The 16214-nt window shown below is 41.6% G+C and overlaps 1 protein-coding gene across 4 annotated transcripts in view; it reads left to right on the plus strand.

Moving 5' to 3' along the window:
- Window positions 1-694: 694 nt before the first annotated feature.
- CPEB2 (cytoplasmic polyadenylation element binding protein 2) overlaps window positions 695-16214 on the plus strand; it is a 69641-nt gene continuing 54121 nt past the window's right edge. The window contains exons 1-2 of one of the 4 annotated variants that reach the window (XM_075194674.1): window positions 695-2131; window positions 15599-15886. In XM_075194674.1, coding sequence (XP_075050775.1) covers window positions 1088-2131; window positions 15599-15886 — 1332 coding nt within the window. In that variant the 5' untranslated portion in view covers window positions 695-1087. The remainder of the gene's footprint in view (window positions 2132-15598; window positions 15887-16214) is intronic. The other 3 variants (XM_075194675.1, XM_075194672.1, XM_075194673.1) reach the window with 3 other exon arrangements.

Here is a 16214-nt window from a genome sequence, read left to right on the forward strand (position 1 = left end):
CAGTGTGACATTAGTCTGGCACCTAAGCAAATCAGTGTTATATTGTATTGTGGATTAGGATAGGCACAATAGAAAAGAAAAGCATAATGAAATAATGGGTAAACACTCCCGTGCTGTAAGCCATTGTGGATTGAACCCAGGAAAGGTGCAACGAGTCTTTTGTGCACCAAGCTGATCATTGTGTAAAGGAAGACGAGGGTCTTTTGCATAAGTAAAGCCTACAATGCAAATGACAGCCTGTGCCAGGCAGAGTGGGAGATAGGCTTCCCATTGTCTGTCTATGGGGTGACTCGTCCTCTCTATGTCATATATACTAAGCTGGTCACACACATATGCTGCCCTGTGTGCCTGGGCGTCTATACAGCACCCACCACCCCCTACATGGCTCTAGCACAAAGCCCAGCTCTTTGTGTCCATATAATAGACCCTCTGCAGGTGCTACCCCGCTAAATGCAACAACTCTCCACCGGGCTTCCATTGGGTTTACCCCCCCTCTACCCCTGAGTGTGTAACCCTCTCCCTGCCGCGTCCTTCAACCTTCACTGAGCCTTCCCCAGGCCGCCAAGGGTTAATGGCCCCTTACTTTACATGTCCAGGATGTCCCTGCTTAGGGTGGATGGAGCATGAATATTCATGAGCGGGCGCCGTGACGTCACGCCGACGCGGCTTCCGGGGTTTTTAATGTTGCGCTGCAGTAATCCAGCCGGCATAAGGAGGAGAGGAGGGGGGTGATAGAGGACATAGGGCTGCGAGGACCCGACCAGGACTAAACCATCCTCACAAAGCTGTACAACATTTCCTTGGTTCACCCCCACACAGAAGGACAGTAACAAAGTATCACCAGACCCTCCTCTCAGCAAGACACACAGCGGCCAAGTAGCTAAAGGGGTTTAATATATGTTTTGTGTTTGTTTTTTTAAATCGATGTTGATACTTTGTAAAGATAAATAATAACATTGTAACAGTTTTACAGAAAGGTGGTAACTTCCAGTCTGACCATATATATAATATATATAATATACTCTATTACATAGTAATATATTGCATAGCAGAGATCTATATTAGTAGCTGAGCTGTGAGGGTGACAATGGGGGACTACGGGTTCGGGTTACTGCAGACGGCTGGGGCCGGCAGCGGAGGAGGAGGCAGCGGCTTGTTCGGCGGTGGTGGTGGGGGAGCCTTCAGGGCCAGCACTCAGTTCCCATCGTCCGCGGGCAGCGCCCTGTTCCTGCCCGGGTACCCGCAGGTCATGCAGGATGAGCTGCTGCTGGGGATGGGCTGTGCCCCGGGGAAGCACAGTAAGAACGGGGGGCACCAGGTCTCCCCACCTGCCCAGCTGCTGCTGCTGCACGGTGCCCAGGACAAGCAGCTGGGACACAAGAGGAAGGACTTCAGCCCCCAGGAGAGCGCAGCGTTCAGGGAGGAGCTGAAGAAGCCGGGGGAGGTTAATCACAGCCAGGGATCGCCCAAAGCGGAGGATCTGGGTGTGGAGGGTCCGGACAAGCTGCTGCCAGCCTCCCCCTCGTCCTCCTCTTCTTCCTCCTCCAGCTCTTGCTCGGCGGCAGAGGTGGCTACAGCTGCTAGGGAGACCCATGGTCCGGGATCTCCTCCTTCTCTGGGTCACCAGCTGCCAGTCAAGACTAAGCTGCAGATGGAGGCACAGAGTGGGCATCACCTGCTGGGAAGCCCCTTCCCCGGATCCCCAGACCTGCCAAGTAACCAGAGCCCGGGGACATCCAGTTCCTCCCCCTCACTGCCCGGGTTCGGTACCCCCTGGTCCGTGCAGACCTCGTCTCCACCACCGCCTCCCCCTCAACTACCCCAACAGCAGCCGGCTGCGCCCCACCCTGCCGGCCCCAACCTGAACGCCATGCAGAGCCCTGAACCTGACAGCTTCTACCCTGGCATCCCCTCCTCCATCAACCCGGCCTTTTTTCATAGCTTCTCCCCAGTGTCTGCCAACCCGTGCCCTGGCATGAACGTCCCCGGATTCAGCAGCCCTTTCTCGGCTCAGATCAATATCCCTCAACAGCAGCAGAACCGGAGATCACCAGTGAGCCCCCAGCTGAACCCCCAGCACCACCAGGCTGCAGCTTTCCTCCAGCAGAGGAACAACTACAACCACCATCAGGTAATTTACTTGGCATATTCCTTTATTTAGAGCTGGCAAATGTCATTGCTAAGATGTATGAAATGGGATCTCTTGCTTTTAACCCTAAGATGCCCAATTTCCATTCTAAGTGCCCATTGTGTCATTTTTCCACTGGATGTATATGGGTTTACTAGTCTACATCATAGGTGCAGGCTACATATGGTGACTCTTCTATTTACATTGACTATTTTGTGCTGTTTTTTTTGTCACATCTTAGCAGAACATCATTGGATAAATACATTTTTGCAAATGTACTCATTGTGTCTATGTATTTTAACCCATCCATGTTGAGCAGAAGCCTAGTGTCTCCAATCCGGGTGTCACATTCTTCCATCATATTCACTGTGTGCCTGTTAATTACTATAGTGTGTTATCTGGACAATGGGCTCCAATGTTTTCCATTAATTTCCAGGATCTTATCACCCACTGGCAATAATGGTGTTAGGGTTGCTTTTATGTAATAGCTGTTTTTCTTGTCTTTAAGTGTTATGGGTCAGATTAAGGCACTGGATCCTGAGCTTTGTTGCCTGATGCACTCCATTCATTTTGTGTGTAAAGTATAAAATATATAGTATATCCTGCAGCATTGTAACACTTTAGCTGATCACACTTGAGCAGAATAGGTTCTGAACTGTCATCAAAGTGGAATAACATTAGCTTATTTGATGTTGAGCTGAGCTAGGCCTTAATTACAATGCAGTAGGCTGCAATAGATTAAATATACTGTTATTGGCTGTGGGAGAATTCCGCCCCGGCATACATTATTTTTGTTAATAAATTGCTGCTATACATCTTTTAAAACCTTTCTTTGTAAGAAACAAAGAGATTTAGCACAAGATGGCGTAACAATGGTTCTGTACAAAATTTGGTTTCCTGCAGTGCATTTGAATACCCTTGTATTTCTCTTGTTTCATAAAAAAAAAAACATTCTCCAGTTTGTGGGCTTTACTTGTCTTATGAATCTTTTATTCTAATGCATGAAACACATTTTTATCTACCCACCTCAGGCGTTGCTGCTTCTGGGCTTTTTCCACTGCCATTTTGTGTGTACTCTGTGTATAACCTCTACTGCAGGACCAAGGCTAATGAGTAGAACGTAGCCTCTCCTTTGCTTATATAAATGCGTTCTGTAGTAAATAAAATGCTTGTTTATCTTGTGCAGGATGTGGTGGCAGCCACTGTGCGTTCTGCTCTATAGATACAAAATAGTGCAAGTTTTGGGTGACATAGTATTTTTGGTTCACAATTATTTCATGTAAACATGTTCCTAGATACCATCAATCTACAATAGCCTCTATATCCAGTATGTGACTCTGAATAAGGTTATTTGTGTGTATACTAGAGGCTTGCTGCAGTGGACTAATTGTGAATTGAATGTAAGGTACAGTAGAAGTAGTATTTTAATTCTCATTCCTGTTTATTACCCTTGATATGGTACATGTCTGGTCTGTTTAGTTAGAGTAACAAATGGAAATCGAATGCTCAAAATGTCCAGGTCCTTATATTTGCTAATCGGTAGGTTCACTAAGCTTTCATAACAAAATAGATTCTATTGTGCTATACATAGTATCTCTGCTAATTAGCTCAAATAGATCTCTTCACATTCTTGTGTCATGCCCCAGATCTCATTGTTCATGTCCAATAATGGTCTGTCATATCACATATGACTCTGTGCAGCCTCTTAATGGCCGTGAAGCAGCACTCTTTCATGTGACATGAGAAATTAGATCACTGTAATAAAAAATATTGTTTTAAATGAACACTAAAAACAAACTTGTGTATCCCCCCCCCTCCCCATTCTCAGACCACTGAGATATTGTGATATTCTACAGTGGCACATTTTTAGTCAGTTTTCTACTCAATTGAAAATGTGAACCATCTTATCCCTTTGTCTGTTCCTGTTCCTCAATTTTTTTTTTTTGTTTTATACGCTGTAAGGTGCTACATATATTGTTTGTGCTGTCATACTAATTATTGTATGCATAAGTTTGTCACTGGATGTGCATGTCCTTTTTCATTTGAGTCCTTTATTAATAGATCTGTAGAGCATGAACATGGTTTTGATATACGAGGGGCTTTTTCGGTACATTACAGGGCAGAGTTTGTAGTCCTCTCCGTCAGCAGAGGGATTAAATGGCATTCAGAGTTTGGAACCGAACAAGGGAGTTTAAAGCCCTTAATTCCCCAATTGTTTTCTTTTCGCCCTGTTTTGCTGAGGTATATCTTACATGGTAGAAATCTACGTCATAATCTGCTGATGTACACACAGGATAATAATTATGGCCTTGAAAATTTCAGCTTTTTTTTTTTTTTTTCTTGTGTGATGCAGTATTTCATACAGCATGTTGGGAAATAGATATGAAATGACCATACGGTCATACGAATAGGAGGAGTATTTTTAAAGGTACACTAACCCCATTATTAAAGCTTCTCTATATGATTTATGTAGTAATCTAAAGAAATTTATATAATTTGTACATTATATGATGGTGCCTGCGACAAACAGCAGTTAAATAGTCTGACGCCGCCATTTTCTTGTTGTTTTTCCAAATAAGACCTTCTCTTATGTGTGTGCTAACAATTGCAACCTCCCCACAGCTCTATATGCACCACTACCCTTCCATACTGCAGGTAGACGTGCTTTACTTTCTTATCAGGCATTTGTTTGGCAGAGAGGTTGATGGGAGAAAAATTAGAGGCAGAAGGGACCTTTGAGGACCACTCATGGTTGCCTGCTGTGTCTCAACCAATTCACTGCCTCAGAAATGGCAGGACGTGCAGTCGGACAGTATTTTCACATTTGTTTGCCTACACACCACACAATAAAAAAGATAGTGTGGTATTGGAGTCGCTCGAATGAGCAAGTGTACAGTTGCGACCAAAGCACATTTACGTATCATAGTCAGTCACTGTTTTGGAAACTCTATTTGTGAGCCACAGGCCCAAAATGGCGTCCATTGGTTCAGTAATTATTAGCACACCGTCGTTTACAAGTTGAAACATTGACTTTTGGATAATATTTCCTACAAACTGTTATACTCTCAACAGCTTAAAAATGTGCCTCCGAGCAGACCAGCAAATGCATTGACTTTTTAGTTAACATTATAATTTAAGGCTTACGTAAAAATATGATCGTATGCAACAAAATGAAAACCCTACATTTTATTGCAGCTTATGCTGTCGAACGGAACACTGAAATTTTGTAGAGTATTAGCTCTCAATACTTCAATAAATGTTAGCTGCTGGATAAACCAGGAAATACCAGTGTGTTTTTATGAATAGCATATCATTTAGTTTTGGTGTCTGTTCTGTTATCTTAAAGTTTGGCGTTATGTTTTGCTTTTACTATATGCGGTTTTTATTTGATATATTTTATGTTTATTTCAGATCTATGATGCATATCTGGACCGCTATCTTTCCTACAACTCCAGCTTTTACTGTAGCCAAATGTGGGGGAGGACTAATGGGTCATAAAAAGTTTGAAATCACTTTTAAGTGAACAGCTTATCTATCACTGGTCAGAAATAGAAGTAGATACAACAGCTCTGGTCTTGAAGGGTTGTTAAATGAATATTCCTTGCTGTATGGTGAATTGGCGTTTGAGCTGTTCTGCATTCAGTTTTTTTCCCATTTTCTCAGCTAGGATGACAAACCAGACTGTAGAATGGTGTTAACCATACATTCTAGAACACATTCTATTTTCTCCCTTCATCGTGTTAATGGAGGTCATTTGTGAATGGTAACTATAAGGCATGGTAAGATCACAGCGGCTTCTTTTGAATATTTTTCAGTCAGTGTAAAGCTCGTTTGCGTTGCATTATGCATGCTGGTAACGGAGCTTGTCATATGATGTGCTGGGAGTTATGTTTTTATCCTCTTAGCACTTGACTCATCCTCGCATAGATCACTACAGTGCAAAGAACAGTCTGCTGGATTTATTTTTAACGCTGGACAGCAGGTGATTTTGTGAGGGACATCACAGACCTAATTAACCCTCTCGCTGTAATGAGGCTTCTGCAATACCTGATTGAGTAAATCCTGGTGGGTTCATTTTTTTTATTTATTTATTTTATACCAAGAGAAACTTGCTATTATTTGTCCTTTTTATATAGATGGCAAAGCACGTTGTTGAAATTTTGTTGATTCACCATTGTTCCCATTAGGTATCTGTGGCTGCAAATTCTGTTCGGCTTCAGTGAATAAGTCCAGCCATTGTTGGATCTTTGTGTGAAGTGTTAACATCCAATGTTTCTATACACAATAAATGTAACTGTGCCATCCCAGTCGTGTTTGCAGTCACATTTGGGATAGTTTACTAGATTGTAGGGTCTCTTTGTCCTTTGTTTTGTATGTGTATGTAGATTTGGTGTACCTCTTAGATAACGCTGTATAACCCTGTAGATCTATTGGGTGCATATTTACTTTTCAAGTAAAACACATAACCAGTAAACTATAATTGCTGTCCGATTGATCCTACATTTTAAGGATGCATCAGCTTTTAATGTACCTCTCTATTATCTCTTACACAGATTTATGGCTCTTGCGTTGCTATATGTTTTCAGAGTAAGATTTTTTATTGGGTGTTACTTGTTTCTTTATATCTTCTAACTACGGATCTGGAGTTCTGATCTTGAAGTTTATACACCCAGTCGTACACACAGTGAAGGCAGCCATTTTGTGAAGTATACCAGTTTTCAGCAGGAATTGCCTACGGGTTCACAGGTTCCTAGTGAATGGGTAGGTTGCATTTTCACCGATATTAGTTCAGCTTACACGTTGGCTCGTCTCCATGAGCATGGCAATTAAGTGGAAAATTATTATGCGAACCGTGGTATTATGTGCATTTAGATATTCTCCTTCCCTATGAATGGTTGCTGTCAATAGACCTGCTAGCCTCACGTATTTGAATATATCCCTTTGGCTGAGCTTAAATCTCTACAGCCAGCAAAAATGATTCTGGTGCAACTGGGCGGCTGTGACACACACTGATGATCCCTTAATCCCCCACATTAATTTTAGTTACTGTTGCAAACTAATCGCCCTCCCCCAATCCATGTCAGACATTTGTCTGCAACTTTCACTTGGGCTAGGTTTCAAATATTTCTTGTGCAGAGCCAAAGGGTTTTAGTTTTCTGTTAAGTCTTATTCCTTGGCAGCCCACACAAGCCTGATAATGGTCTGTGATCATTGGGAGAAGGTTTAGCAATACAGCATTTTGTGAAGGACAAGTACCAGTTTTTAGTCTTTGGAGTGTTGACATCGTTGCAGAAATTATTTACTGATCGGAAATGAGCTATATCTATTTATCTGCTGTTTCTGTAGATGAATTTGATCATTTCTCAGGTCTCTTACATCTTAGTATAATGTTTCACTTAAGCTGGAGGACAAAGTATGTATTATTCCTGTGTAGGGGGAAAAACTGCTTAAAAGCTGGTAAGTGTTTCATCTGCAGTCCTCCACCAATAGTCTATGTAACTTTTTATTTTTATTTTTTTTTTTTTTGTGTGTCAAAGGGCCGCATTGGGATATAGTAGTCGTTTGAAGGGGACGCTATAAAACTTTAGTTGCTTAAATATGTAAAATATACAGAATTTACTACAGGAAAAGGGGAACCGCTTTGAATATGTGTGCGCGGGCGTGGCCTTCCCATGGGTGTGGTCACCTCACATAGAGCCAACCATTGCTCTCCCCTGTAACTAGGGTTGCCAACTCTGAATGAAAAATAAGCAACCGCTAAGTGAAAAACAAGCCCAAAAAATCTAAAAAGAGCCCAAAAAAAAGCAAAAAAATAATTATTTTTTTATTTATGATAGAACTATCAAGATAATATTAATAGTAATGGGATCTGCAGCATTTTCTGCAGTTACAGTAACTAAAGATGAAGATTCAGGAGTTATAGCTGCACTTTTGGGGGTTTGTTTTCTCTGTACACTACAATATATCCCTAGCTTTACACTATAATTACACACATCATGTTCTGTCTGATCACATATATACTCTCCATAGCTACTGTATACAACACAGACAGGCTCCCCCAAGAGGAGCCAATGCTGTAGTTTACCTACCAACACCTAAGGTCACGCCAACGTAAGAGACCAGCAGCGTCCTTACACTGACTAAAGCGTTATTATACACAAGGCAATAAAGTTTTTTTGAAAAAAAAATAAAAATGTTGTGAAGCCCAAAAACCTGCAACTCTGAAAAAAAACAAGCCCAATTCCGCTTGTTGGAAGCGGAATTGGCAACTATGCCTGTAACAGGTTTGTAGTAATACAGCTCAGCAGTAACATATATCCCCAGCAACAAATGCATACTCCCTCCCCACATATAAACAGTCTCCTCTCCCCACTCTCCTAGCAACACATTCCCTCTCCATTAGCAACACATGTCCCGGGTGGTCCCTCGTAGCCACATAGTGAGTGGACAGAATTACTGCAAAGGTCTTTTTATCTCTGGTCTCCCCATACCTAATCTGCTTCCCCCAGCCACAAAATCTAGTTTTGTGACATGCACAACAGTACTTGGGAGCATTTATGAAATATAATCTTTTATAATAAATCTAAAGTTGTTTAAAAGCACCATAATTATGACTTTACTCCAATGCAACTTGATGTGAGAAATTGATGTCCACTGTATTTTCTAAATCTCTTGACTTAAAGGAAAAAGTTGGAGATCTTGGTATAAAGTGGATTTATCCATTTATGGTGGAACAGGACCTATGGATTGTCAGCGTGGTTGTCCAGCCTACATCTTAGTGTAGGATTAGAGTGTAAACCGTTCATCTGCCCACAACATAGGCACAAATCAACTTCTGCCTCAGTAGACTAATGTATTGATGAGATGTACTGTCACTTATATTGTTTTACCAAGTGGTCTGGTATATAGTATACCGCCACTTCCCCTACTGCCTTCATTGTAAAACTGAAATTCCATTTACTTTTTCCATTCCGCTGCTTCTAAGTTTTCACTTCGACCACCCGTTTTGCCCCTCATAAATGAACGTCCACCCCCTTGCAGAAAGTATAGCTGTGGAAATGTCTTCAAATAGACATTCTGCATAGCACTGACTTGTACTGTTTATAATCTAATCTCTATAAGTTGGAGCTCAAGGGGTCGATGTAATCAAGAAGCATTCATGTGTTCCTGTATGTCTTGACTTTTGGGGGTTCTATTTAAGTCAATTGATATTGTGTGTGTGTGTATATGTATGTGTGTGTATGTATATGTATGTATATATATATATATATATATATATATATATATATATATATATATATATATATATATATATATATATATATATATAATTTCACTTGCCATGTTATGTTTTATTAAAGTAAGATGAACTGAGATCCGTGAGTTTGAATGGAACCATACCTCCAATGGCCAAAGTCCAAACAAATTCACAAACCACGACATTGCAGGTGGGACGAGCATCGTTTGGCTCATACAGAAGCATATATTGATTGTAATATAAATGATGGCTCTGTATATGTTTTATTTTATTATGCTCAAGTCTTGAGGCTATTAAATGCTACATTGGCTTTTCTGCTTTATAACATGGCAGAGACAAAGCTTTTCATTTGCCCAGCATTAAAAAATGCAATCATCTATGTTGCTTTGGACAGGTCTATATGATAGGGTCACGGGCTGCTGACCCTAATATTGGTATTTTGTTCTCTCAGGTAATTATTCAGTCTGTGAAGGCCCCACTAGCCACATAAGATCGATTATTGGTATTCATAGAAAGTATGAAGGTGACTCTCTATGTGCAAGGTTAGACTGTAGTAAATATATTGTATGTGTCCATGAAATCTGCAATCTCCCAGCAGTAACCTTTTGTCCTAGCAACAGGAATATATCTTGTATAATCTATTGAGATGAAATGAACGAAGCTCTGCTCACCAGCCCTTGTGTTAAAATATATCTGTGCTGTAGAATTAGGAGCAGACACATATGTGGGTTCTCTCTGTTGCTCATTGTTTCAAATCTGATAAAATTTTCATCATTATATTGTCTTTTACATAGTAAATCTCTTGTTCCGATGGTAACTTTTTTTCACTTGACCCTGCTGTCCTTGGAACCTCATGTCCCTAATATGCATTGATACTGTACTGGCCATTTCAAGTCAACATTTCCTATAACTGCATACAGTGTTTCCTGTGAATCTTACAAAGCTTTGCTGCAGCGATGTCGGTCTGTCTATGCAGACCTCAGGCTTTAGTAAAAAAAAAGGGAGTGGAAAGAACCTGCAGTCTGGGGCTGAGAATAGAGGGAGACCTTGGGTTTGATTCCAGGCCCAATGAATTTGCATGTAAGCTGCACGTTTAAAAGGTGCACAGAACTTGTGCGTAGTTCAGACTGTGTTCAGATTCAAGCGTATCTCCAGATAAGTTTCGACTTTAATCTTGGTGGGGGCACGCTCTGCCTAAACAGTACTTGCCGTATGTAGATACACAGAACAGACCGCAGGATACGCACAAGCGTATGTACAAATGTTCACATCAGAACACACACAACTTTTTTTTATTTGATCATAAAATAACTTATCAGTATAATTTATATAAATATTGTAAAAGAAAAAAACATTTCTTATTACATTACATAAAGATGCTTTCAATGTATAATGTACATACAATTTAATTTATAGACTATCGTGGTTGCAAACAGTTCTGTGATGGCTAGCGTAAATCAAAGACTGACGCGTCGGTCATCACTATAAGTTGGCGTTTACACCTGCCCTGTAGTTGGTACAAATGATAAGGCTGAAACAGGCATACATACAGTAATCAGAGGGCTTGAATCGGCTGCTTCTGCCCCTGCTGTACATGACCTACGTTAGACCGCCCCTTCCCTCGCCTGTTCTGCCCCTTCCCTCGCCTGTTCTGCCCCTTCCCTCGCCTGTTCTGCCCCTTCCCTCGCCTGTTCTGCCCCTTCCCTCGCCTGTTCTGCCCCTTCCCTCGCCTGTTCTGCCCCTTCCCTCGCCTGTTCTGCCCCTTCCCTCGCCTGTTCTGCCCCTTCCCTCGCCTGTTCTGCCCCTTCCCTCGCCTGTTCTGCCCCTCAAGTCGTAGGCAGTAGTAAGTGTAATTTGCCTTCAGACATGAATGCATGCGGTTGTGTTCATTGATATAATATCAGTTTCTAGGCATGCACAGCTTCACGCAGGATACACTATGCAAACAGCCTTATGTCTGAACATGAATCCGGCCCCTTGTAAGCAGTTTACACTCTATTATTGCACTGGCTAATACCCCATTCATACTGCCTGAAAATCAGGGTTGTTGCCGGGGCAAGCCCAGAGGACCCAGATTTAGGCGCACTATGGATGGTGTTAGTGAAAAATCCTGGGTCTGAAAACCCAGGATTTAGACCCGTGTCTTGGTGGTGTAATTCCTGTGTTGGCCCCAGTTAGCCTGCAGTATGAATGGTGAGAACCAGGTCTTGCATAAAGCAGCTGATTGGGTGTCTGGTATGCTGGCCCTGAGAGAAACTCTACTCCGCCGAGTATTCTCCCTCTGTGCCAGAGATTGCTCCTTTCTCCCCCTGAAATGACTGTGTGCATCTGCATCAAGCTCTTATTTGCTGTATAAAACAGCAAATACGCAATAAAACAGGAACTCTGGGCTACCCAATAGTGACTCCTCTGCCTTGATTAAAGCAATGCTGTGAATAGTCACCACCCACTTTGATCTTTGTGTGCAAAAAAAAACTATTCCCCTTTAACTGACCTCAGTATTTTTCAGCAATGAAAGCTCCTCTTGTGATGACTCACACTTATTGCCAGGGCAGACCTGAATGGGGTCCAACTCGGAAATTCCCGGGTCGAAGGTGCAGTGTGAACAACGGGGTCTCTGAGCTGGGACGATCTGTGCCTCAGAAAAAACCCCGCTTGAAAACCCAGGAAATTGCAGGGGCGGCAGTATGAAAGCGGTATAAATAGCACGTTGGAGCACTGCACCTCAGGCTTAAAAAGAAAGTGTGGATCAATCTTGAATTACCATCATTATGTTATCACCTCATTTTAGAGTCCGTTTTATAGCCAGTTAGAACTATATTGTTTTCCTTAAGTCACCAGGTAAATTATCCTAGCCTAACTGTTGCTATAACCTCCTTGTATTGATGTGGTCATTATGGGCACATTAAACTTTTCAGGTAGTGGAGCCCCTCAAATATCATGTGGGGCCTGGCCAACTGGGCCATGGTCAGTGCCCATACTCGTCCTCCAAACTCACAAAAATACCACACACACACTAATATGTTGATGAAATGACTATAAAATATTTGGGAATATGGGTCAGGAACAACTTGTATGTACTTAACACACACACACTGTGTTCTGAGAATCAACCGCTTTGACACTAGTAAACTACTCGAGTAAAGCGCATTGTTTGATAAAGCACAAACACAACTTGGTGACTAGGTGGTTCTTCATGGTGAATAGACGAGTAAGACGTAGAATCCTGTGTCTTATGACACACTGTGTAATTCCTGCTATTCTGGATTTGCATGTTCCACCCAGCCGTCTAAAACAAAACATTTTATTGACGGCCCTATTATTGCTAATGAGTGTTTGTTTATAGCTCCGTGTCTCTGTGACTGGAATAGTTCTGCCTGTTTCCATTATGACTGTACATTGTCATTAGCCATCCCATTCGGTTTAGCTGGTTCAGTCACATTGTTCTAGTTTTTGTTTTTGTCCTCTTCTGTTTGAGGCAAAGGGCGTTTAAGTCAGTAGCCGGAGAACATTTGTTTGATGCTATGTCCCTGCAAAGATACAGGGGAATTCTTTACTGTTGACGAACAATAAACATTACAAGTGCTTCCTAGTTAGCACAATAGAGTGTCTCACCCCAGCTATATTTGTGTTGTGTGCTGTACAGTCATGGCCAACAGTTTTAAGTGACACAAATATTTTTCACAAAGTCTGCTACCTCAGTTTTTATGATGGCAATTTTCATATACTCCAGAATGTCATGAAGAGTGATCAGATGAATTGCAATTAATTTCAAAGTCCCTCTTTGCCATGACGAAGAACTTTATCCCAAAAATATTTCCACTGCATTTCAGACCTGCCTCAAAAGGACCAGCTGACATCAAGTCAGTGATTCTCTCCTTAACACAGGTGAGAGTGTTGACGAGGACAAGACTGGAGATTACTCTGTCATGCTGATTTAGAGTTGGAATAACAGACTGGAAGCTTTAAAAGGAGGATGGTGCTTGAAATCATTGTACTTCCTCTATTAACCATGGTTATCTACAAGGAAAGACATGCAGTCATCATTGCTTTGTATAAAATGGCTTCACAGGCAAGGATATTGCTGCTAGTAAGATTGCACCTAAATCAACCATTTATCGGATCATCGAGAACTTTAAGGAGAGAGGTTCAATAGTTGTGAAGAAGGCTTCAGGGCATCCAAGAATGTCCAGCAAGCACCAGGACCGTCTCCTAAAGTTGATTCAGCTGCAGAGCTTGAGCTATGGCCTTATCTGTGTGAAGTTTGTATGTTCTCCCCGTGTTTGCATGAGTTTCCTCCCACACTCCAAAAACATACTGGTAGGTTAATTGGCTGCTATTAAATTGCCCTTAGTCTCTTGGTCTGTGTGTGTATAATTTAGAGCATTTAGATTGTAAGCTCTAATGGGGCAGGGACTGATGTGAATGAGTTCTCTGTACAGCGCTGCGGAATTAGTTGATGATAGATGATAACTAAGTGACTTGGGATCAAAACATCGAAATTTTGGATACATGGCCTAGAAACTCCCCAGACCTTAATCCCATTAAGAACTTGTGGTTAATTCCCAAGAGGCGGGTGGAAAAACAAAAAACCCACAAATTCTGACAAACTCCCAGCATTGATTGGGCAAGAATGGGCGGCCATCAGTCAGTATGTGGCCCAGAAGTTGATTGACAGCATGCCAGGGCAAATTGCTGAGCTCTTCAAAAGAAGGGTCAACACTGCAAATATTGATTCTCTGTATGAACTTAATGTAATTATCAATAAAGTGCCTTTGACACTTATGGAATGCATGTAATTTTACTTCAGTATACCATAACCACATCTGACAAAAAGGTCAAAAAACACTGAAGCGGCAAACTTTGTGAAAACCAATACTTGTGTCATTCCTAAAACTTTTGGCCAAGAGTGTAATGTTACAGCAAATGGAAATGTTGAGTGCTAGAGTGAAGTGGAGTTATCCATTATAACGTCCAGTTATGTTTTCCACTAACTTTTCTGTACAGATCTGTATAGAGAACACACTTTAACCTTATGAGTGATCTGGTCGTCTGATCAATGTCAAAGACTGCATGAAAGTGATATATTTTCTGTAGATCCTACGTAACATCAGGCAATGCTGTGCTGGTTAGCACCATTGTAGTCATGTGATGTGTGGGTGATGAGAAAATTAGCCATTGCTTTAGAACATAGATTCTTTACAAAGCATGGGCTGTGGAAAAATCAGTAAATATAACTTTATTTTATTACTATTGGTGTATATTTGTAAACTGTTCTGGCCCCATGTCTTTTAGGTTGTGTTTCTTTGTTTTATTTAACCTCTTGCGTTTCTGTACGTTCCTACAGCATTCATCCATTTGTAAAGCGCTACGGAATTTGCTCTAGCTTTATAAATAAATGTTGATACATGTACATGGGAACATTTTTACCATGTATCTTTTTGGCACATATATTATTGGGGTGGGGGTGTTAACGGCCATATTCACTGTATGGTGTCTTCAGGATTAATGAATAAAGTAGCATTGCTTAGACTTGTTACCAAGATCAGATGAATCTAAACATAGAATTAAGGCCTGTAGTTCTTGGAATCCGATTGTGTGTTGGTTCACCCTTCTCTGTTTACGTTTGTTTAAATTACCACCCGGGATGAACAGTCCCCTCTGCATTTCTGAGCCATTTGTTGTAGACGTTTTATATTTCCTTGTTTTAGTTCCTCTAATGATAAGTCATGTCTGTATAGTCCTGCCACTCCCATATGTTTTTCCCCCACTGGAAATCCTTAATAGTACATGTTTGTGAGCCCTGCTGGTTGCTGTAAATGGTATCCTCCTGAATATTGGATCAGCACACAGAATAGCTTCCTCCATGTGTAGGCAACAGGTGCACCTACAAGTGTGTCTGAGAATTCTACGTTGCAGTTCTAATGGGAAATCCTGCATTACATTATATTTTGTAGCATTCAGACTTCTGATGTACCCAGATTAATTAGTGGGAAATGTGATTCCTAGAGATTTTACTGATGTCAACACCCCAAACCGAATCGGAGGCTTTTATAGACTAAAAAAATGTAATATGGAAGCACTAGTTATGCTGCAGTGTATCCTATAAATATATTTGGTAATAAGTAACAGATGTAGCTTCCCTGAGACCTGCCAAGTTTCCTGCTGCTGCTGAGTTATACGTATAACTGTTGTCTTGATTTCTCTTGCAGCCTCTTGTCAAGCAGTCTCCATGGACCAGCCATCAAGGAAGCGGCTGGAGCACTGGCAGCATGTCCTGGGCCGGGATGCATGGCCGCGATCGCCGCACCGCTAACATGGGAATCCCTGGCACCATGAACCAAATTTCTCCTTTAAAGAAGCCCTATTCTGGGAACGTCATCGCCCCACCCAAGTTCACACGCTCCACTCCATCGCTGACTCCCAAATCCTGGATTGATGACAATGTTTTCCGAACAGACAACAACAGCAATTCTCTCTTACCCTTACAGGTAAGAATGGTATGTAACGCTGCTCTTACCTTCGTGCATACTTGACACTGTTTATATAGCTTATTACATACAGATGCTCACAATACTTGTTGACATGGTAACTTCTCCAGAGGTTTACGGTCTTCTAGATGGAAAACATGTACATTACATCACTCGTCTCTTTTCATAAGAATTTTTACTATTTATGTTTTACCCCGCCATCTCCAATGCCCAGGCTCTGTGTGGTCTAATATAAAGGTTTATAGTTCAAGTGTAGGATGCTGACGTACAATGGAGACGGCTATTGTAGAAATGCAACCTTTTCATTTCACCAGGAACCAGCTAACATTGTGCTTCT

Source organism: Mixophyes fleayi, chromosome 1 (assembly GCF_038048845.1).
Source record: "Mixophyes fleayi isolate aMixFle1 chromosome 1, aMixFle1.hap1, whole genome shotgun sequence".
Lineage (NCBI taxonomy): Eukaryota > Metazoa > Chordata > Amphibia > Anura > Limnodynastidae > Mixophyes > Mixophyes fleayi.